At 43.3% G+C, this 22001-nt stretch overlaps 1 protein-coding gene and 1 long non-coding RNA gene across 2 annotated transcripts; one reads left to right on the forward strand and one right to left on the reverse strand.

The window, feature by feature from the left end:
* Window positions 1-1865: 1865 nt before the first annotated feature.
* Window positions 1866-21510, reverse strand: epm2a (EPM2A glucan phosphatase, laforin). Its single transcript, XM_036976000.1, has 4 exons — window positions 21008-21510; window positions 8871-9045; window positions 3293-3537; window positions 1866-3093 (listed from the first exon to the last, which is right to left on the reverse strand). Exons 1-4 carry the CDS (start codon window positions 21252-21254, stop codon window positions 2810-2812), a joined length of 951 nt encoding a protein of 316 aa, XP_036831895.1. The 5' UTR covers window positions 21255-21510; the 3' UTR covers window positions 1866-2809.
* LOC118964455 lies at window positions 18749-20029 on the forward strand. Its single transcript, XR_005051502.1, has 3 exons — window positions 18749-19013; window positions 19113-19184; window positions 19336-20029. It is a non-coding gene; the product is annotated as an uncharacterized LOC118964455 (long non-coding RNA).
* Window positions 21511-22001: the final 491 nt, after the last annotated feature.

Consider the following 22001-nt stretch of genomic DNA (forward strand, 5'->3'; position numbering starts at 1 on the left):
CTGGCCAGGTAGTTATGATTCTACGGAGATATAATTTGTGAAATTTAAATTGTCATGGGATGAGAAGTCCTTAATTTGAATAGACCTACTGTGAAGGCATATATATTGGTATAAATTTGCCTGCCAGACTTTTGTTTTTCTGAGACCATCGGTCGATGACAAAGTTGTTTTGTTTCACATGACATTTAGGCTATAAAATAAGATACATGACAATATTATCGTCGACTTTGAACACAGTCTGTGTTCTGTCTGAGAAATGCAATCCTGTTAGACCAGGGGTTCCCAATCCTGGTCCTGGGAACCCAAAGGGCTGCACGTTTTTGCCATAGCAGTACACACCTGATTCAAATCATCAACTCATCATCAGGCTTGGATTATTTGAATCAGGTGTGTAGTGCAGGGTAAAAACAAATGTGCACCCCTTTGCGTTCCTAGGACCAGGATTGCAAACCTCTGCTGTAGACACATTTAAGAAAACGTTTTGTTCTATTTTGACCAGTGACCAAAATTGAAATATAAACATGATCATCCTATAAATGTTCATGGTTGTGATATAAATGCATAATATTCCCTTGGGCTATCGTTGAGAATAAAGGTCAATTTCAACCCTCCATCTTACCCTCCCGCCTAGGAAATATCACCAAGCCCCCGTAAACGCTGCTGGAGGGTTTGATTGGCCCATAAACTGTGTATTCGACCCAGTGGGTGTTTTCCGTCTTGAATTTGATGTAATAACATTTTACTGGAGCGCGAACAGGAAAGGATCCATCTTCACTCTGGCTCCACCAGTTAATCATTTGGAGGGCGAATTAGAAGAATGGATCTGTGTTATGGATTAAATCACATAAATTAATGCAGAAATAATAAATACATGCTGATAGCTGCCAGGGACAACTGCCTCGAACAGGCAACAGAAACGAGATAAACACAAACTCTTAATTTAAGCTATTTATGGATTAAATTTCACAAAAGCGTTACTATGATTTGCTCCACGCTGTCTCTCGCCCTCACAAACACACACAGCTTTTTAAATTCTAAATGTTTCTCTTGGCTCTCGTTCTCACTCACACACACTTCTGACCACTACAGTAGCGATGCATTATGGCCCTATAACAACTGGTCTAAGGTTTTACTGTATAGCTTGGTATGGGTAAGGTATGGTCTAGGTAGGGACACCTGGGCGGCATTCAGTACGTTTTTAAGTTCTGGAATGTTCAATTGAATGAAAGCGATGCTGTACTGAACAACCAGTTGAAAAACGGGGAGGGGTTGGGTTGTGGAACACTGACAGCATGGCCACTGCCCATTTAATACACCACTCATTGCTTCAAGCCACATCTCGCCAGACCCACCAAACGGGAAAAAACATATCTCAAAGTCTGTTCAAGAACGTCCAAAAAACATTTTGGGAAAACGTGTTGTTTAATACAAACCGTTCCGCAACGGAGCAAATGTCCAAACAAACTCAACGCACCTCTGTTGTTTGTGCGTTCTGGGCACCAAGTAACCACTCAGTAAAATAACATTCTGTACCACAGAGCATTATGGGTAAACAACAATATTCAGCCCCTGGCGGCATCATGGGAGAAAGTTGGCTGCTTCAAACCTATCCAGCACTCTCAGCTCCTTTGAAGTTGGCCACAGAGAGGCGAGTCTCGACATGAACTCAGTTCTTATTATGCATGCATTAGAAGTGGTCTGGAGGAAATGTTGTTTTGTTACATACACATAAGAAGGACCTGAATAATATTGCATTGTTGGGATACGTAAACAAAGATGACTTCTAAAAAGAAGTTTGGAAGAGTCGTATTCTTCCTCTGGCAGCAGCCTCTTCATTCAGACAGAGAGAGGGAGAGAGTGCAGGCTGGCTTTTTATTTATTTTTATTTTGCAGGAAATGACATTTTCCTATTTGCAGCAGCATTAAGGCTTCTACATAACAAAAGCAACCATCATTTGTATTTGCAGGGAGCCACCATTGACTATGAAAAGACACAATTTCTCTCAGAAGGTAGCGGAGGTGACACAGCAGTAATCCCTTCTTACCGAGGAGTATAATGTGGAGAGAAGATAGGCTGAGAGCAAAAGAGGAGCAGTTTATATTTCTCTTCTTTCCTAAACTCACCCTCATGACAGTGAAATTCTCACCTTGCCACTGACTTTGTGCCTGACCCAGTTTATATTTACTGTTGTCTGGATCCGCAACTCAGGCTGGATCCTGCAGGAGCTACATGTCTCAGTCAGTCATAAGTATTCCATTAGCAGCTCTGCAGTCGCCACAACAGCTTCAAGGTGCCTTTTTGAAATGTCAGCTCTGTTCATTGATGAATAAAAACAAGGGTTGAACAAAAGGTCCTTCTCAAACCCCTGCAGATAACAACAGAAATCTACAGACAATGTTCTGGACTCAACTGCCTTTTCACGACGCAATTAGAAATAATACCTTCAATAAATAAATGAAAAACAACCCCAAAGCTACAAAACAAACACATCACAATGATAAGTATTAATAGCTTTCTGAACCTGTTGGCAGCAGCTAGTAGAATTCCCTCCGGGTACCTCGTCATTGACCAGTTTATGACAGCCACTCAACTAAACTGGTCATTTGCATTGGATCAAATCAGTGCAGAGGTTGATATTCACTTAAGTTATTTCACCTTCTGGCATCTTCCGCACAAATCATGCCGGGTGTACAGATGATTAATGCAGTACTTCAACTAAATATATTTTCTCCACTGTCTCTATGGCACACTGGCAGACAGCCATGCACAGCTAGGCAGCAACACTCCACACCACAGGGGGTTCTACCCTCATGTTTGCGGGTAGCAAACGGAGGTGCGCAGGCGTCCAAACTTCTGAATGAAGTCCTCCTGGGCATTTACCAGTGCCTCCTCGTCGATGTACACCGCCGCCCTCCTGGCTGTGACAAAGTACTGCACCTTCCTCTTGCTCCAGCCCAGGACGTACATGAGAAGACCGCACACGGCTGCGGTGGAGCGCCCAACGCCAGCGTTACAGTGAACGTAGACCGTGTGACCGTTCTCCAGGAGACCGTGCAGCAGGAAGACAGCCTGGGGAAGCACCCTAGTCCGGCCTGCAGGGGGTGACATACAAAGATATGTCAGAGGAGGGCTTTCTGACTATTCTTTACTACTCATGGACAACACATGGATCTGGATTTCCCAGATCCATACAAGGATCCATAAATGAGGGCTTCATGACTGTCTACTTCACTCCTGGAGAGACACAGTTGCAGTCCTGAACATACCCCAGACCCCCCTCTCCTGCCTCACCTTCAGTGCTCATGTCTGGTGTTGGGATCCACACGTACGCCAGGCCACAGTCCCTGTACAGGTGCATCATGGTCTCTGGGGTCATTTCTTGCCCGGGGTCGCGGCGGCAGCCGGACGAGTTGTTGACCATATCCCCCTCCGTCTGAAAGTTCATTACTGCGGTAACACCCAGCTCTTCCTTCAGCTTGAGGGTCACATGCTCCACCTGGCGAGGGCAGCTACCCAGAAACACCCGGGGCAGGACTCTGGAAAACGAGCAGAGGGAACAGTGGGGTGAGAGAGACAAAGAGGGGGTGACAGAGTGGGCTTGATGCTCAGCCATACCCGGTGAAGGACCCTGGTATCAGATAGGGGGCACAGGAGTTGAGGAAGTGGGGTTGATTGAGTTGATGTGGTTGAGGGAGTGGGGTTAGGGAGTGGGGTTGATGTGGTTGAGGGAGTGGGGTTAGGGAGTAGGGTTGATAGGGTTGATGTGGTTGAGGGAGTGCGGTTGAGGGGTTGAGGGAGTGGGGTTGATGGAGTGGGGTTGATGGGGTTGAAGGAGTGGGGTTGATGGAGTTCAGGGAGTTGGGTTGATGGTGTTGAGGGAGTGAAGTTGATGGGGTTGAGGGAGTGAAGTTGATGGGGTTGAGGGAGTGGGGTTGATGAGGTTGAGGGAGTGGGGTTGATAGGGTTGATGTGGTTGAGGGAGTGGGGTTGATGGGGTTGATGTGGTTGAGGGAGTGGGGTTGATGGGGTTGATGGAGCGTAGTATGGGGAGATAAGAGAAGTGCAGAGGGTTGAGGGGTTGGAACGTGGAAGTTAATATGCCCAGGGGGTGAGAGAGAGCTAAAAGGCACTAGTCTAATTCCTGCGGAGAGCAGTGGTGTTTTTTTGAAACTCTCCATGACAGACCTCAGGCAAGTGATCTAAAGCTGTTTTCGCTCATCAAATTTCTTTCTCCACACAAAAGATAAAAAAATTCCCCACTTCTCGGAAAAGCGTTCTCTGTCCTTCATCTCATCGCTCTCTCCCTCTCCTGTCATTTTCCCCAGCTGTTTTTGTCCCCTGACCTCCTCCCTTCATTTTCTGCCCTGTCACTCTCAGCCAGACTCCATTTAGAGCTCATTAGCATGCGTAAAATAACAGTCAGTGGGAGGAGGTGACACATAAAAGCATGGACAGCTTCACAGAATGATGTCCTCGAGTGATACCAAAGATGGTGGATAAATGAAGATAGTTCACACAGGCCGTTAACCATTGGAAAAAAAAGCAAGTTCTGGTCTACTTAACTAGGTGTGCCTCCCATAGACACCAATGCAATAGCAGCTGGTCTGGTCTACTTAGTTCAGTGACTTTTATTGAACCAGAAAAAAACAGAGTGGGGTGTCTCACTTCCTCTTTCGTCTCTGATGACATCACAGGGATCCATCTAGTTGAGCCAGCCGCTGGTTGGTTGCTGCCCACAGACCTCTGGGTTTTAATGGAAAACCAGGGCTGTGACACTCAAAGACAGATGCTGCTGATTTGCTTAAGAGCTCAATGGAGATTATTCAGGAACTTTTGCCTCCACATTAGATTTAGAGCTGGGGGTTTTTCTAAGGAAGACTCTCTCTACATCCGGAAACTCTATTCAGGTCTGCTAAAATCGAGTGGAATTGAGTGATTCACAACTCTCATAGAAATGGGCATATTGATTCAACACAAGGGTACAGTATAAACTTCTCTCGAACATCCCAAGTGTGTCGTTTTGTATTTAGTAGCATCTACAGTAGATTTTCGTGTTCTCCTCACTGTGCATCAGCTTTAAAACATGCTGTAAAGGCTTAACTGGCCCATTTGGTACAGATGAAGGTGTGGGCTGGTGTGAGATCATCTTCTTTCCCACTGGGTAAACTTGGCCAGCCCTGGCATGGCAGTAAACACAAGATTACAACAGAAACAAACATAACAAAACTATTGAAATAGCCCAACTGTACAAACATGTTTGAATTTCATTAGCAAGACAACAGTAAAGTCCTTGGGAGTCACCTCTGATCGATGCATAGCAGACAATGCTCCTGTAAAGTGCATGAACCTCTCGTTCACATAAACAATGATACATGTTGGTGTATATGATACCAGTGGCTAAACTGATACCAGCCTGGAATTCTCATTTAAAAAGCTAATTTGCCTCCTGCAGCACAGAGGTCCTTGACAAAAGCTTGTAAGGTCATGGGCCACAAATTACAAATTAAAACCAGCTGGACCTAGCCAGTGGCCACCCTCTCTCTCATTTTCATGCAAGGTGTGTGTCCAGAGCTTCAGGGGGACCAGGCTAATTTCTGCTGTGTCCTGAAGCTCACCTCAGCACAGGGTGTGTGTGTGTGACCCGAGCAAACAGGGCAAGTGTGTGTGCATTTGCTACTGTAATTTTTTTTTTTTTACCTTTATTTAACTAGGCAAGTCAGTTAAGAACAAATTCTTATTTTCAATGACAGCCTAGGAACAGTGGGTTACCTGCCTGTTCAAGGGCAGAACTGGGTTTGAACTTGCAACCTTCCGGTTACTAGTCCAACCACTAGGCTACCCTGCCGCCCCAAAATGGGTGTTTGTCATTTATTTCACCCCACTTTTTCCTATTGCCCTTATTCAGAGGGGTTGGGTTAAATGCGGAAGACACATTTCAGTTGAATACATTCAGTTGGACAACTGACTAGGTATCCCCTTTCCCTTTCACCCATAATGATCAAAGTCAAAGAATCACACATCCAGGACAAAAATGTACTGCTCAACTCTATTTCCAATCGGAACATTGAAAGACTACATTGAATAGAACCTCTCAATCTGCTGTTAGTAAATTACTTAATTTAGTACCACTGAATTGTTATGACACAGCCAAATGAAATGACTCGCCATCTCTCTCACAGTTTGTGAAGAGAAGGAGGGAACAAATGATGGTGACAGTCCGGCTGTCACATTGGAAAGGATTATTATCAGTGACCTCCCCTAGGCTTTGCCCTCCTCTTTACAAAAATCTATTTAAGGTCTTTAACATTTTTAATCTTTCGTTACTCTAATGGATTTGGCGAGCTATCGTTAACGAAATGAGCTATCTATGAGGTGCCCAGAGGACATAACTAAATATTGACCCTCCCATCTCTCCAACAAGTGAAAAGAGAAGGTCATGGGGTTGATGCGATACAACCACTAATGGTTTAACTTCTGAAGAGCCCTTGAATGCGTTGTCCCACTGAATTAATTGCTGAGTGCCTTACAAAACCCAGTTCCCATAGTAATTAAAATGGTGTGTGAGAGAGCAAAGCTTAAAAAGGAAGGAGGAGAGTAATCATGGCTGGCTGTCGCTGCTTGGAGATTGAAACGGGTGAAGCATCACACTCATGACATGAGGATGTGGTGGGAGGAGCCATTCACCTCAGGATCAAATACAGGTAACTGACAAAATAAAGAAAACGACATAAAGTGTCTTAATTTAAAAATATATATTTAAACCTTTATTTAACTAGGTCAGTTAAAAACAAATTCTTATTTATAATGACGGCCAACCAAAAGGCAAAAGACCACCTGCGGGGACGGGGGCTGGGATTAAAAATTAAAAAATAAATAACATATAAATATGGCAAACAAACAAAACACACATCACAACAAGAAAGACAACACAACACTACATAAAGAGAGACATTAGACAACAACATAGCAAGGCAGCAACACATGACAACACAGCGTGGTAGCAACACAACATGACAACAACATGGTAGCAAAACAACATGGTAGCAGCACAAAACATGGTACAAACATTATTGGGCAGAGACAACAGCACAAAGGGCCTGAAGGTATTGTATGTGGAGGATGAGGACTGCAGTAGGTATCTCAGATAGGGGGGAGTAAGGCCTAAGAGGGTTTTATAAATAAGCATCAACCAGTGAGTCTTGCGACGGGTATACAGAGATGACCATCTATACAGAGATAAGGAGTATAGAGTGCAGTGATATGTCCTATAAGGAGCATTGGTGGAAAATCTGATGGCCGAATGGTAAAGAACATCTAGCCGCTCGAGAGCACCCTTACCTGCCGATCTATAAATGACGTAATCTAGCATGGGTAAAATGGTCATCTGAATCAGGGTTAGTCTGGCAGCTGGGGTGAAAGAGGAGTGATTACGACAGAGGAAACCAAGTCTAGATTTAACTTCAGCCTGCAGCTTTGATATGTGCTGAGAGAAGGACAGGGTACTGTCTAGCCATACTCCCAAGTACTTGTATTAGGTGACTAACTCGAGCTCTAAACCCTCAGAGGTAGTAATCACACCTGTGGGAAGAGGGGCATTCTTCTTACCAAACCACATTATCTTTGTTTTGGAGGTGTTCAGAACAAGGTTAAGGGTAAAGAAAGCTTGTTGGACACTAAGAAAGATTTGTTGTAGAGCATTTAACACACAATCCAGGGAGGGGCCAGCTGAGAATAAGACTAGCATCTATGGATAGTATATAAATGTAGTATATAATTGGATGAGAGCGCTTCCTACTGCCTGAGCTATGTTGTTGATGTAAATTGAGAATAGCGTGGGACCTAGGATTGAGCCTTGGGGTACTTTAATAGGGTGTTGGGACAGAATAGCTTCAGTGCACCTTGGCATAGATTCTACAAGAGTCTGGAACTCTATTGAAGGGATGCAACACCATTCTTCAACAAGAAATTCCATCATTTGGTGTTTTGTTGATGGTGGTGGAAAACACTGTCTCAGGCACTGCTCCAGAATCTCCCATATGCCACATTCAATGGGGCTGAGATCTGGTGACTGAGACACACACACACCCTTTAAACCCCCTATGATCCTTTGAGACTCTTCTCAAAGTCACTGAGATTTCTTCTTCTAGCCATGGTAGCCAAAATAATGGGCAACTGGGCATTTTTATACGTGACCCTAAGCATGATGGGATGATAATTGCTTAATTAACTCAGGAACACACCTGTGTGGAAGCACCTGCTTTCAATTTAGTTTGTATCCCTCATTTACAAAGTGTTTCCTTTAGTTTGGCAGTTACTGCACTGAAGTTACGGGGAGCACATTTTTGGGAACATTAAGTTAATAGTCATAAATTATTCCAAGACAAAATAATATCAAGACAAAATAAAATCTACATCTTATTGAAAGAAGCCCTTTTGCTTTGAAAGGGGCAACTTAATTGGCAGAATGTGGAAGAGAGCTCCATTAAAAAAGCTGTCCCACTTACCAGGGAAACACACCCCCTCAGGGGAACTCATTAACTTTTACAGCATTATCAAATTATGTACACACCAGTTTTCACATCACAAAAGGCAGGCAAACAATAACTTACAACAGCATCTAATTTCATACTGGGGGAAGGGGTGCTGTAGTTAAACTCACTAGGATACAAGTCTGTCTATAGTGTTTGCTTGGAGGCACAGCGATCCACTGATGTCTTAAAGAAAAGGAGGAGGAAACTGATTATTTGAATAATGCAAATAGCCAACTCTTTCGCACGGGTGATGGCTACAGACAACCTCCAACACTCATGACCGTTGCAAAGGAGTGATGCCACCTGTGGGAAGACAATGGGGTCAGGTATTATGTTACCTGTTGAAATGCATGGCCTGCTGGCCGGCCACGCCAAAGTAGAAGTCAGTCGTGTGCTTCATCTCGTCCGTATGACCTGTCTCCTCGATCCAGTGGCCAATAGGGTGGCAGTACACCCCGTCCACCAGGTTGCTCTGGTCGTACACACAACATCTGTCGTGGTGGGAACCGTTGCCTGGGAACAAAGCAAATAAAGCATGTTTGTATTAAAGTCAAAGATTATCTATTATATTGACAAGATAGCCAAGTGACCACTCTAACAATGGAAATACATGTCCTCAATGATTGAAGGCAGGTCGAGATCAGGTGGGACCATCCTAGCCAATGAGAGGTCAGATACCTGTGTGAACAGGCACAACTAAGTTGTTTTTCTCAAAGTTGCCAGAATACCACGTGCATCCACTTATATTAGTACATTTGTAACAGCCTAAACATTACGAAACTTCTGTTCGATCAAATAAACCTCATGTAATTCGACACTCTCATAGAATAGACATCTATACAAAAACAGGCTTGTATCACAAAGACAGATTTTGGGCGGTGTAAATTCTCGTGCTTCTCCTCTTCTTCTCACTTTAAGGTGATGTGTGCTGGTAGGTACTGTAATAGCCCTTCAAGTAGGCTTACAACACCAAATAAAGAAACAGTTATTCATGAAGTTATTAGTCCTATTCACTGTTAATCCAATCATTTGCAAATAGGCCTAGAGGACTTCGAGCTAGGCTTCATGGAAACCATTCACATGCGTATATTTATCAAGAAGATATAGCAGGTGCCGGGGGCTGATCTACTGTTAGTGCTGCTGCCCGGACCCTATATGCAATGGATCCACCACTCACTTTCTGAACTGTCCCTCTCATCCATCTCATATTCAAATCTATCTTTCAACAAAACTTCAAAATACTGCCCCAAAACATATTTATTTAAAGAAGATACAGCAGATGAGTGAGATTGCAGGGAATGATGGACGAGATATCTCAATTTGGTGGGCCATTGTAAGGCGTTCCTTCTGTCCTGGTGGTCATTAAGGTGGTAATGGGACAAGCATGCTATAATCACTGTGCGCCGCCCTTTCTGTCAGAAAGAGCCAAACCCCTGAGCCTGTGCAATTCAAAGACGTGCCTTTGCCGCCATCAAGTGGTTGAATGGCTTATTAAAGATGAAAGATAGGCAGAATAATTAATACTGAACTTGTAGTCATCTAAGCAATACCTTGGTAAAAAAAATTACATTGGATATTTGGTTCTCTCGAAAATAACTATTTAACCAAGCATGCCATGACTATGAAGATGGTATATTCTGAAACGGGTGGATGGAGAATCCACACCTAAAAAAACATTATATATTATACAGTGTATATATAAAGAGTACCAGTAAAATGTTTGGACACACCTACTCATTCAAGGGTTTTTCTTTATTTTTACAATTTTCTACATTGTAGAATAATAGTGAAGACATCAACATTATGAAATAACACACATGGAATAATGTAATAACCAAAAAAGTGTTAGACAAATTCTTCAAAGTAGGCACCCTTTACCTTGAGAGCTTTAGTCACTCTTGGCATTCTCTCAACCAGCTTCACCTGGAATGCTTTTCCAGCATTTTTGAAGGAGTTTCCACATATGCTGAGCAAGACTCTGGGAGTCGAGGCAGCAGGCAGGGCACTCTGGCGTCACCCCAGGTGAGTCTGCACCACTCTCATCCAGAGTCCTCTGTTGTCCACCTGTTTGTACCTATTTGTTTCCCTGATTTCCCCGCATTCCCAGCATAAGGTGCTTATCGATTCAGGCGCAGCTGGGAATTTTATTGACAGAGCACTCGCTCTTAGTCTTATGATCCCCATTATCCCTGTGGCTAGACCTTTCCCAGTTCACGCTCTGGATAGTTGACCATTGGGGTCCGGGCTAATCAGGGAAGCCACTATCTTCCTGGCCATGGTGACGCAGGGGAGTCACGAGGAGAGAATCAGTCTCTTTCTCATTGACTCTCCTGTGTTTCCCGTGGTACTGGGCCTTCCCTGGTTAGCTCATCATAACCCCTCTATATCATGGCAACAGAGGGCTCTCACAGGGTGGTCATGAGAGTGCTCGGGAAGGTGTGTATGGGCCATGTTTTTCACCTTTTTTGTTTTCACCCTTTCGTACAGACCAGGTTCCCATAACGTTAAGGCAGAGGCACTGTCCCGGCAGTATGACACAGAGGAGCGGTCCATGGATCCCACTCCCATACTCCCCGCCTCTTGCTTAGTGGCGCCGGTAGTGTGGGAGCTGGAAGTGGACATTGAGTGGGCGTTATGTGCAGAGCCCCCTCCCCCTCAGTGTCCAGCTGGGCGTCTGTACGTTCCGCCTGCTGTCCACGACCGGCTGATATATTGGGCCCACACGTCACCCTCCTCTGGTCATCCTGGGATCGGTCAGACAGTACGCTATCTTAGTGGGAAGTACTGGTGGCCCACTTTGGCTAAGGATGTGAGGGTTTATGTTTCCTCCTGCTCGGTGTGCGCCCAGTGTAAGGCTCCTAGGCACCTGACCAAAGGTAAGTTACAACCCATACACGTTCCACAATGGCCGTGGTCACACCTGTCGGTGGATTTCATAACCGATCTTCCACCTTCAAAGGAAAACACCACGATCCTGGATTGTTTTTCTAAGTCCTGTTATCTCCTCCCTTTGCCCGGTCTCCCTACGGCCCTACAGACTGCGGAGGCCCTGTTTACTCACGTCTTCTGGCACTATGGGGTGCCTGAGGATATAGTGTCTGATCGGGGTCCCCAGTTCACTTCGAGGGTCTGGAGGGCGTTCATGGAACGTCTGGTGATCTCGGTCAGCCTTACCTCAGGTTTTCACCCCGAGAGTAAAGGGCAGGTGGAGAGAGAACCAGCATGTGGGTAGGTTTCTGAGGTCTTTTTGCAAGGACCGGCCGGGGGAGTGAGCAGCGTTCGTGCCCTGGGCAGAGAGGCCTTCAGTACCTCGTGGACAGGGAGGGGTACGGTCCGGAGGAGAGATTCTGGGTTCCGGAGGAGGACGTGTTGAACGCTTCTATGCTGCGGGATTTCCACCGTCTCCGTCCGGATCGCCCCGTACCTTGCCCTCCGGGGCGTCCCCGAGGCCAGTGACGGCGTGCTGCTGGAGCCACGCGTCAAGGGGGGGTTACTGTCACGATTTCTGCCAAAGTCGGTTCCTCTCCTTGTTCGGGCAGTGTTCGGCAGTCGACGTCACCGGCCTTCTAGCCATCACCGATCCATTTTTCATGTTCCATTTGTTTTGTCTTGTTTTCACTCACCTGGTTTCAATTCCCTAATTACATGTTGTATATTTTTCCTCTGTTTTCCTCCATGTCCTTGTCGGGAATTGTTTATTGTAAGTACGTGTGCTTAATGTGACTGGTGCGATACGGGTTTTTGTGCCCATGTGTGTTGTTATTTTCGTAAGCTGGTAATTATCTACATTAAACGGCTCCGGCTATTTACCAAGTTCTGCTCTCCTGCGTTTGACTTCCCTGCCAGCAGATACGCACCCCTGACAAACCTTCCCTGATTCAGAATATATAATTGTCATAGTCCTGGCACATTTTATGTAACAGCTATTGAAGATTGAAATCCAAAATAAATTATTATTATTATTGTTTTAACTATTATATATTTTTCCATGTGGATTGTTCTGCATCCACTCCTGTTTCAGAATATGCCATCTTCATAGTCCTTGCAGGCTTGGTTAAGAGGTCTGTGCTGCCATGACGTCGAAGGAATTGTCCGTAGAGCTCCGAGAGAGAATCGTGTCGAGGCACAGATCTGGGAAAGGGCACCAAAAAATGTCTCCTGCATTTTAGGTCCCCAAGAACACAGTGGTCTCCGTCAGGGAGGTGACCAAGTACCCGATGGTCAGTCTGACAGAGCTGAGTTCTTCTGTGAGTTCTTCTGTGGAGATGGGAAAACCTTCAAGGAGGAAAACCATCTCTGCAGCACTCCACCAAATCAGGCCTTTATGGTAGAGTGGCCAGATGGAAGCCACTCCTCGGTAAAATGCACATGACAGCCCACTTGAAGTTTGCCAAAAGGCACCTAAAGCACTCTCAGACAATGAGAAACAAGATTCTCTGGTCTGATAAAACCCAGATTGAACTCTTTGGCCTGAATGCCAAGCGTCACATCTTGAGGAAACCTGGCACCAGCCCTATGGTGAAGCACGGTGCTAGCAGCATTATGCTTTGGGGATGTTCTTCAGCGGCAGGGACTGGGAGACTAGTCAGGATTGAGGGAAAGATGAACGGAGCAAAGTACAGAGAGATCCTCAATTAAAACTTGCTCCAGAGTGCTCAGAACCTCAGACTGGGGAGAAAGTTCACCTACAGGACAAGTTCACCAACACGACAACAACCCTAAGCTCACAGCCAAGACAACGCATGAGTGGCTTCGGGACAAGTCTCTGAATGGCCTTGACTCGCCCAGCCAGAGCCCGGACTTGAACCCGATGAAATATCTCTGGAGAAACCTGAAAATAGCTGTGGAGCTCCCCATCCAACCTAGCAGAGCTTTAGAGGATCTGCAGCGACAAATGGGAGAAACTCCCCTATATCCGGTTGTGCCAAGCTTGTAGCGTCATACCCAAGAAGACACAAGGCTGTAATTGCTGCCAAAGGTGCTTCAACAAAGTACTGAGTAAAGGGTCGGAATATTTATGTAAATGTGATATACGTTTTTTATGTTTAATACATTTGCAAAAATGTCCAAAAACTATTTTTTAAAGATTTTTTTAATCTCACATGAATCCTTCAAAATTTTTAATTTCAATAGCTCCTTGGTCATGTGACCTAGTAACTTCAAACAAGGTTCAGAATGTCCACTCAGTGGGCCTACACATAGCTTGTCCATTTTCATCTCACAAGATTTTAAATTAATTTTTCAAAATGTAAAATTTCAATAGCTCCTTGTTCATGTGACCTACCTCAAACAAGGTTCAGAATGTCCACCGACTATACCTTCATATCGCACACTCTGATGTTTTTCTACTTTCATCTCATGCTATTAGACTTAAATCTGTAAGCTTTGCAGGCCTTCATTTTACATGGGTGTTAAACTTTTTTTTTTAAGTTAACAAACGTTCCAGCCTCGCAATAACTATCTTTCACATGGACACTGAAAAGATCCGCAAATGGCTGTATGTGGAATGGATCAAGGACAGGAGAGGTGTTCAAACAGAGGTGCTTAAAGGAAGGCGTACAGGCAGGCCTCATGAAAAACAATGTTTAATATGCTCTTTTTAATCACAGTAATAGGCAGTGGTTGGTCAGTTAGAGTGAGCTTGATAACATGAAAGAATCATTTTCATAGCATCACTTTCATATACTGTACATTAAGACAAATCCTTCTACGTTGAGAATTAGAACGCAGTTTACATAACCTGATAATGACTTGATATTTGAGTGCATTCACAACAAGCCACCTGCAGACAACTTACAAAATGCAATAGTGCATTTGAGGGTTTGTTTTTCTGATGAAAATAGTTATTTGATGCATGGCCTACTATTTCTAACTGGAAAAATTAATTCCTACGTCTTTTGTGAGTAAAATCCTTTTTCCAAAATTGATTTAGGTACATTTTTGTGAAGAGGTATGAAGGTTGTGAAATGGGTCATTTAATAGTGAAATCACTTAAGGGATCAATAAATTTCTATATTGCTTCCCCAGCATCTGCATGAACCATCAGGCCAAGTGTTTTTGGTTGAAAGAGAGAAGAGGACTCTTAACACGCTGCATTCAAATTCAGGTCTTAGTTATTCCATTGTACTGGATCTAATACATTTTTACATACATTCATAAGTGTAATAATTATTTAGGACATACTGTGAAAAACTCTTGGTTGCTGGCTCTGTCACTCTCAGACATGCGTAGAGCAGACTGAAAAGGGAAGGGTAGCTCTTGACTTGAACCACAGGGGTTCTCTGTAAAGAAAGAGTAATCCAAAAGGCACAGACACACTCTTTGACCTGTATGTATTCTCTCCTGATTGGCTCTGTGGTGCACAGTCTGGCAGTCTGACTAAAGTGCCAGAGGTATGAGGAGAGACATCCTCCTTTGTATTTATGGGAACAAATATTCCCTAACACTTTGGATCCTATACTTGGACAGTTAGAAGACACAATGCATCAATGCAAAAAACACACAAAAAAAAGACTAATTACTGTCCATGAGTAACCTCAACCTTGTGGGTCTGTGGGTGTTTGGGTCAATAAAGTGCCAACTCAATTCTACCAGTGACTAGTCTTTCATGCCCCTATGAACGGGGACACATGAAAATAGTTTTTAATCTAAACTAGCCTTTTTTTACTGGAGTACACTAACCCCTAATTGGGGCTCTTTTCTTGACATAGTAGCAGTTTACCAGATAAGAAGTCAAGAAGATCAACAGTAGATTGTTGTAAGGGTGTATTACGTCCTGTGTTGGCCCCATTGTCATATCCATTCTGGATTCTGAGTGGTGAAATCACAGCTGAAAAATGCCTCTATGTATGTGTATTCATTTTCCGACAAGACAGAATTGCCAAAGGAGTGGAGTTGCAATCTACTGCAGAGACAGCATGCAGAGTTCTGTCATACTATCCAGGTCTGTGCCCAAACAGTTCGAGCTTCTACTTTTAAAAATCCACCTTTCCAGGAATAAGTCTCTCACTGTTGCCGCTTGTTATAGACCCCCCTAAGCCCCCAGCTGCGCCCTGGACACCATATGTTAATTAATTGCCCCCCATTCATCTTCAGAGTAGCACTGTTAGGTGACCTAAACTGGGATGTGCCAAACCCCACCGATCGTCCTACAATCTAAGCTAGATGCCCTCAATCTCACCCAAATTATCATGAAACCTACCAGGTACAACCCAAAATCCGTAAACTCGGGCACCCTCATAGATATCATTCTGACCAACCTGTCCTCAAAATACACCTCCACTGTCTTCAACCAGGATCTCAGCGATCACTGCCTGCATCTGTAATGGGTCCGCGGTCAAACGACCACCCCTTATCACAGTCAATCGCTCCCTAAAACACTTCAGCGAGCAGGCCTTTCTAATTGACCTGGCCCGGGTATCCTGGAAAGATATCGACCTCATTCCGACAGTAGAGGATGCCTGGTTATTCTTAAAAAGTGCTTTCCTCACCATCTTAAATAAGCATGCCCCATTCAAAAATGTAGAACCAGGAACAGATATAGCCCTTGGTTCACTTGACTGCCCTTGACCAGCACAAAAACATCCTGTGGCGTACTGCATTAGCATCGAATAGCCCCCGCGATATGCTACTTTTCAGGGAAGTTAGGAACCAAAATACACAGGCAGTTAGGAAAGCAAAGGCTAGCTTTTTCAAACAGATATTGAGGATACTGCACTGAGGATAGGAAACTCTACAATTATCGAGAATTTCAATAAGCGTTTTTCTACAGCTGGCCTTGCTTTCCACCTGGCCACCCCTACAAAAGCTCTGCATCCCCACAGCAACTTGCCAAGCCTCCCTCATTTCTCCTTCACCCAAATCCAGATAGCTGGTGTTCTGAAAGAGCTGCAAAATCTGGACCCCTACAAATCAGCTGGTCTAGACAATCTGTACTCTCTCTTTCTAAAATCATCTGCCGCAATTGTTGCAACCCCTATTACTAGCCTGTTCAACCTCTCTTTCGTATCGTCTGAGATCACCAAAGATTGGAAAGCTGCCGCGGTCATCCCCCTCTTCAAAGGGGGAGACACTCTAGACCCAAACTGTTACAGACCTATATCTATCCTACCTTGCCTTTCTAAGGTCTTCGAAAGCCAAGTTAACAAACAGATCACCGACCATTTCGAATCCCACCGTACCTTCTCCGTTATGCAATCAGGTTTCCGAGCTGGTCACGGGTGCACCTCAGCCACGCTCAAGGTCTTAAACGATAACATAACGATCATCAACAAAAGACAATACTGTGCAGCCATCTTCATCGACCTGGCCAAGGCTTTCAACTCTGTCAATCACCGCATTCTTATCGGCAGACTCAACAACCTTGGTTTCTCAAATGACTGCCTCGCCTGGTTCACCAACTACTTCTCAGATAGAGAAGCCTCGAACCTCTGGCAGTCTCTATGGGGGTGCCACAGGGTTCAATTCTCGAACCGACTCTTAATGATGTCACTCTTGCGGCTGGTGATTCTCTGATCCACCTCTACGCAGACGACACCATTCTGTATACTTCTGGCCCTTCTTTGGACACTATGTTAACTAACCTCCAGATGAGCTACAATGCCATACAACTCACCTTTCGTGGCCAACTGCTCTTAAATACAAGTAAAACTAAATGGATCGCTGCCCGCACCTGCCCGCCTGCCTAGCATCACTACTCTGGATGGTTCTGACTTAGAATATGTTGACAACTACAAATACCTAGGTGGCTGGTTAGACTGTAAACTCTCCTTCCAGACTCATATTAAGCATCTCCAATCCAAAATTAAATTGAGAATCGGCTTTCTATTTAGCAACAAAGCATCCTTCACTCATGCTGCCAGACATACTCTCATAAAACTGACTATTCTACTGGTCGTTTACTTCGGTGATGTCATTTACAAAATAGCCTCCAACACCTTACTCAGCAAATTCGATGCAGTCTATCACAGTGCCATCCATTTCGTCACCAAAGCCCCATATAGTACCCACTACTGCGACCTGTATGCTCTCGTTGGCTGGCCCTCGCTTAATATTCGTTGCCAAACCCACTGGCTCCAGGTCATCTATAAGTCCTTGCTAGATAAAGCCCCGCCTTATCTCAGCTCACTGGTCACCATAGCAGCACCCACTCGTAGCACACGCTCCAGCAGGTGTGTTTCACTGGTCACCCCCAAAGCCAATTCCTCTTTTGGCCACCTTTCCTTCCAGTTCTCTGCTGCCAATGACTGGAACGAATTGCAAAAATCACTGAAGCTGGAGACTCATATCTCCCTCACTATCTTTAAGCATCAGCTATCAGAGCAGCTTACAGATCATTGCACCTGTACATAGCCCATCCAACTACCTCATCCCCAGATTGTTTTTTTGCTCCTTTGCACCCCAGTATCTCTACTTGCACATTCATCTTCTGCACATCTATCACTCCAGTTTATATTTGCGAAATTGTAATTATTTCGCAACTACGGCCTATTTATTGCCTCACCTCCCTAATCTTACTTAATTTGCACACACTGTATATAGGTTTTTCTATTGTGTTATTGACTGTACATTTGTTTATTCCATGTGTAACTCTGTATTGTTGTTTGGGTCGCACTGCTTTGCTTTATCTTGGCCAGGTCGCAGTTGTAAATGAGAACTTGTTCTCGACTGGCTTACCTGGTTAAATAAAGGTGAAATATATTGTTTAATTTTTTAAATACTGTATGTGGGAATGTCCATCCTACATGTAGTGTTGGTACATGGAATATTCCTCAACTGCATACATCATAAATTGCTATTGCAAATAGAAGTATTATGTTCAACAACTGACATTTTCAGATATTATGTTGACAAACACTTTGGTGCTTACAATTCATTCTCTGCTGTCATAGATTTGGTGGGCACTGTCCTCTTTGTGATATGACTTTCTTTAAGCACGTACTGAGGAAACTGTCTCTTAATATTTTTTTCTTACAGTCTACAAACACTCTACATTTATTCACTCTGTGATAGGGTTGGTTCAGTGCCTATAATTGAGGCTGTTTGTAGAATGGGGCATTAAGGAAATTATATCTACTACTAAATTATAGTGATAAGGAAAACAGCATACACATTTGGCCTGTGTATTAATTTGCCTATAACTAATCAGAATTCCATTATGTTTAAATTTAAAAAAAATATAATACTTCCAAATGAGAAGATCCTGCCATGGAAAAGACAACTGAGTGGACATAAAGTGGAAAGAGGGGGAAATAACTCCCAAGATGCAGCAGGACTGCTGCAGGGTCTTTGTAATGCACATTTGATAGTTATATTTTCAATAATGAATGGTAAGCTGTTATGTGACAACTAGGTCAAAAACTCTATTTCATTTTTTGGTGTAGATGGCCAAGAAAGTTGCACAGAACTTCCAACATCCCCTCCCACATTGATATGGAACCTTCTGTGAAAAGAAATGGCTGAGGATATACTAAAAATGTCTGGTATGTAATGACATTTAATTCAAAGTAAATGTAAATTCTTTATTTTTATGTAGTTGTGTGGGACAGCCATATGTTCAGTTCATGCCTATGATTTCACAGTTCAACAAAGCCAACAACTGCTTCATGTGTGCCACTGATAAAGAACCTGGATGTGGCCCAAAGACTGACTGGGTTAATAACTTTATTTAACATGTTTATAATCTTTTGACAACAGTGATGGCATGTAAGACAATTTATGATATAACACAATGGATGGCTGATTCGTCATACTCCATTGATATTTGATATTATTTATAACGTGTTACACTTTGTTTTGTTTTAGATTGAATGTTTTGCATGTCAACGGTGGTTCCATGTGCTGTGCCTAGGAATGAAGACAAAATAGTTCAACAGAGTAAAGAATACAAACTGGAAGTACAGTTTGTTGTTGAAAATGTATGCTATACCCCATCCACACTGAAGAGGCTCTGAAATGTACATCAACCAGGGATAAAGAGAAAGTTAACACTGAAATGTTTCATACTTATTTGAAGTTAAGTGTCTGGTGACATGTTGGAAAATACTACAAATCTACAATTTCTGTTTAATTTGTCAATATTACATTTTTATTCATTGATTTTCTGGCCACCATTACTGTGGTTACATGTTCAGTATATGTATCGACCAACAAACCCACTGCAGCCTACCTCACTAGCTCACTCTCCATCCCTGCTTTGGATAATTAATAGCATGACTCTCGTACTTTGCCCTTTTCCTTTATGGTTGATATTAACGAAGAAAGGAGATATTATCTGTTTCTCTCCTATTGTTAAAAACAGTGGAAAAATAAAAAAACGGAAAAGAAGTACTTCGAACTACCAATTATTATAGATAAATATCAAAGAAAAGGGTAAACACAACACTGGACTGAACCTCCTAATTGTCAAACTAATATTAATGTACAACAATATAGAAGATACATGACTAGAGGTTATGCAATATGGGTGTATATCCACTGCACGCTTCTTAGGTGTGTAATTGACATGACCAAGGAGCTATTGAAATTTGACATTTTGAAAAATTAATGTAAAATTTTGTGAGATGAAGATTGACAAACTAAAGGGTGTGCAATATAGAAGGGCAGTCAGTGGACATTCGGAATCTTGTTTGAAGTCATTAGGTCACATGACCAAGAGGCTATTGACATTTTTTATCTTGAAAAATTCATGTCAAATCATGTGAGATGAAAATTGACAAACTAAAGGGTGTGCAATATAGAAGGGTAGTCCGTGGACATTCTGAATCTTTTTTGAAGTCATTAGGTCATATGACCAATGAGCTATTGAAATTCAAAAATGTAAATAAATAATAAAAAATTGTGCGAGATGTAAATCGACAAAAAAAAGTGTGTGCAATGTGTGTCTATGCCATCGGGTTAGCTACAACCAGTTTAGAAAGTTTTAGGAGTAATCGTTAAAGAGCTATTGAAATTTGAAAAAATTGATTTGTTATTATGTTGACGGTCCCTAACTGCTGTTGGTGGAAAACTACAGGCGAATATCTGTCGAATATCCAACCTGAAACTGCCTTTACCTCGGTCCATTAGGAGAGGAAAGAGGCTACTGAAGTTGAAGCAGCGAATTCTGATTGTGTGTGAATTATGCGAAAAATATGTACTTTTAATACAATGGTTTAGGCTAACGCATACAAAGAGGAAAGTCAACCGTTTCTAAATAATCTGAGGGACAACTAAAATATTTTCATCCCTACATCGTCTCCCAGCCGACTGAGCTACAATGATCTCCGCAGGTATGTCACCCTCTAGCTTGGTTCAATAGCTATTGACGCGAGAGAATCGAATATTCAGCAAATATCCAGTATAAAACCAAATTTACCTCGGTCAAGGTAAATGGCATGGAAACAGATGGAAATAGTTCAGAATTGAGCATGGCCTACAGTTGTGTTGGCTATAAACCCAATCACGGACTAAATTTTAACTATTCATTTTATAATACCTTCCCAGATGAAATTGCCCCCCACTCGTTTGATGAACTTCAACCACAGGCTCTCTTGGCACGGTTCTGCCAGATGCACGTCGGCGATCCAGAGGCAAGGTTCGCGCATGGACAAAACCACCTGCGTCCGTTTCATCAGAACTGCATTGTTTGGGTCCCAGTGACCCATCTCCGGACGGGACCCTAACACAAACACCTCTACGTCCGGGCACTCCGGAGTGAGAATGACGCCGAATCTGTATAACATCGCCCTAAACTAAAAGGTCACTACGAGATACAATATTGTCGCGGTTTAGTAGCCTACTGGTAAATTACTAGGCTAAATCGCGGCGCTTTCATAGCTCACTCCCTTTACGATAAAGGCTGCACAGCAATGCCATTGCGTACAATAGTTTACAACGTGTAGGCTATCTTTACTTGACATTACCACTGCGTTGAATTTTGGGCAGACTATCATATTCATTTGCCCTAAAAATAAACCTAGGTTGGAAAAAAAAACAGCTGGGACTATCTACAGTGGCTGGGTGAGGACAATTTTCCTTGGTGCGCTGTGTCATGTAAAGGAGCATGCACCGCATACAGAACCAATCAGTCGATAACTATTATCAGAAATCACGCGATATGAATCAGACAGTGGGGCGCCGCTTGACATACTAGTTGGTCAGAAGATTCAAATCAACGTTTCATATCGTACTTTCTGAGTAAACAAAAAGCATCAACCACTGCTGTTTTACACCCCCGTAAACGTTGGTGGCGGTAATGATCCTTTTTATTGTGCTGCAACTAATTTTAGTGGAGAACATGTATTGAGTGCAATTCGATCTGAATATATTATCAATTTAAAAGGATTTGCAATTTTGCATTAGCAGTCTTTTCGGCTTAACTATGCCACGGTGTCATTTACTGTTTTAGGTGCTAAACTGCGTCTAAATGATTTTGCTGCGTCTCCTGTCTGTCTCATGAATCTCCATACTTTTACCGATGTGAGCACTAG

This window comes from Oncorhynchus mykiss, chromosome 4 (assembly GCF_013265735.2).
Source record: "Oncorhynchus mykiss isolate Arlee chromosome 4, USDA_OmykA_1.1, whole genome shotgun sequence".
NCBI classification, from domain to species: domain Eukaryota; kingdom Metazoa; phylum Chordata; class Actinopteri; order Salmoniformes; family Salmonidae; genus Oncorhynchus; species Oncorhynchus mykiss.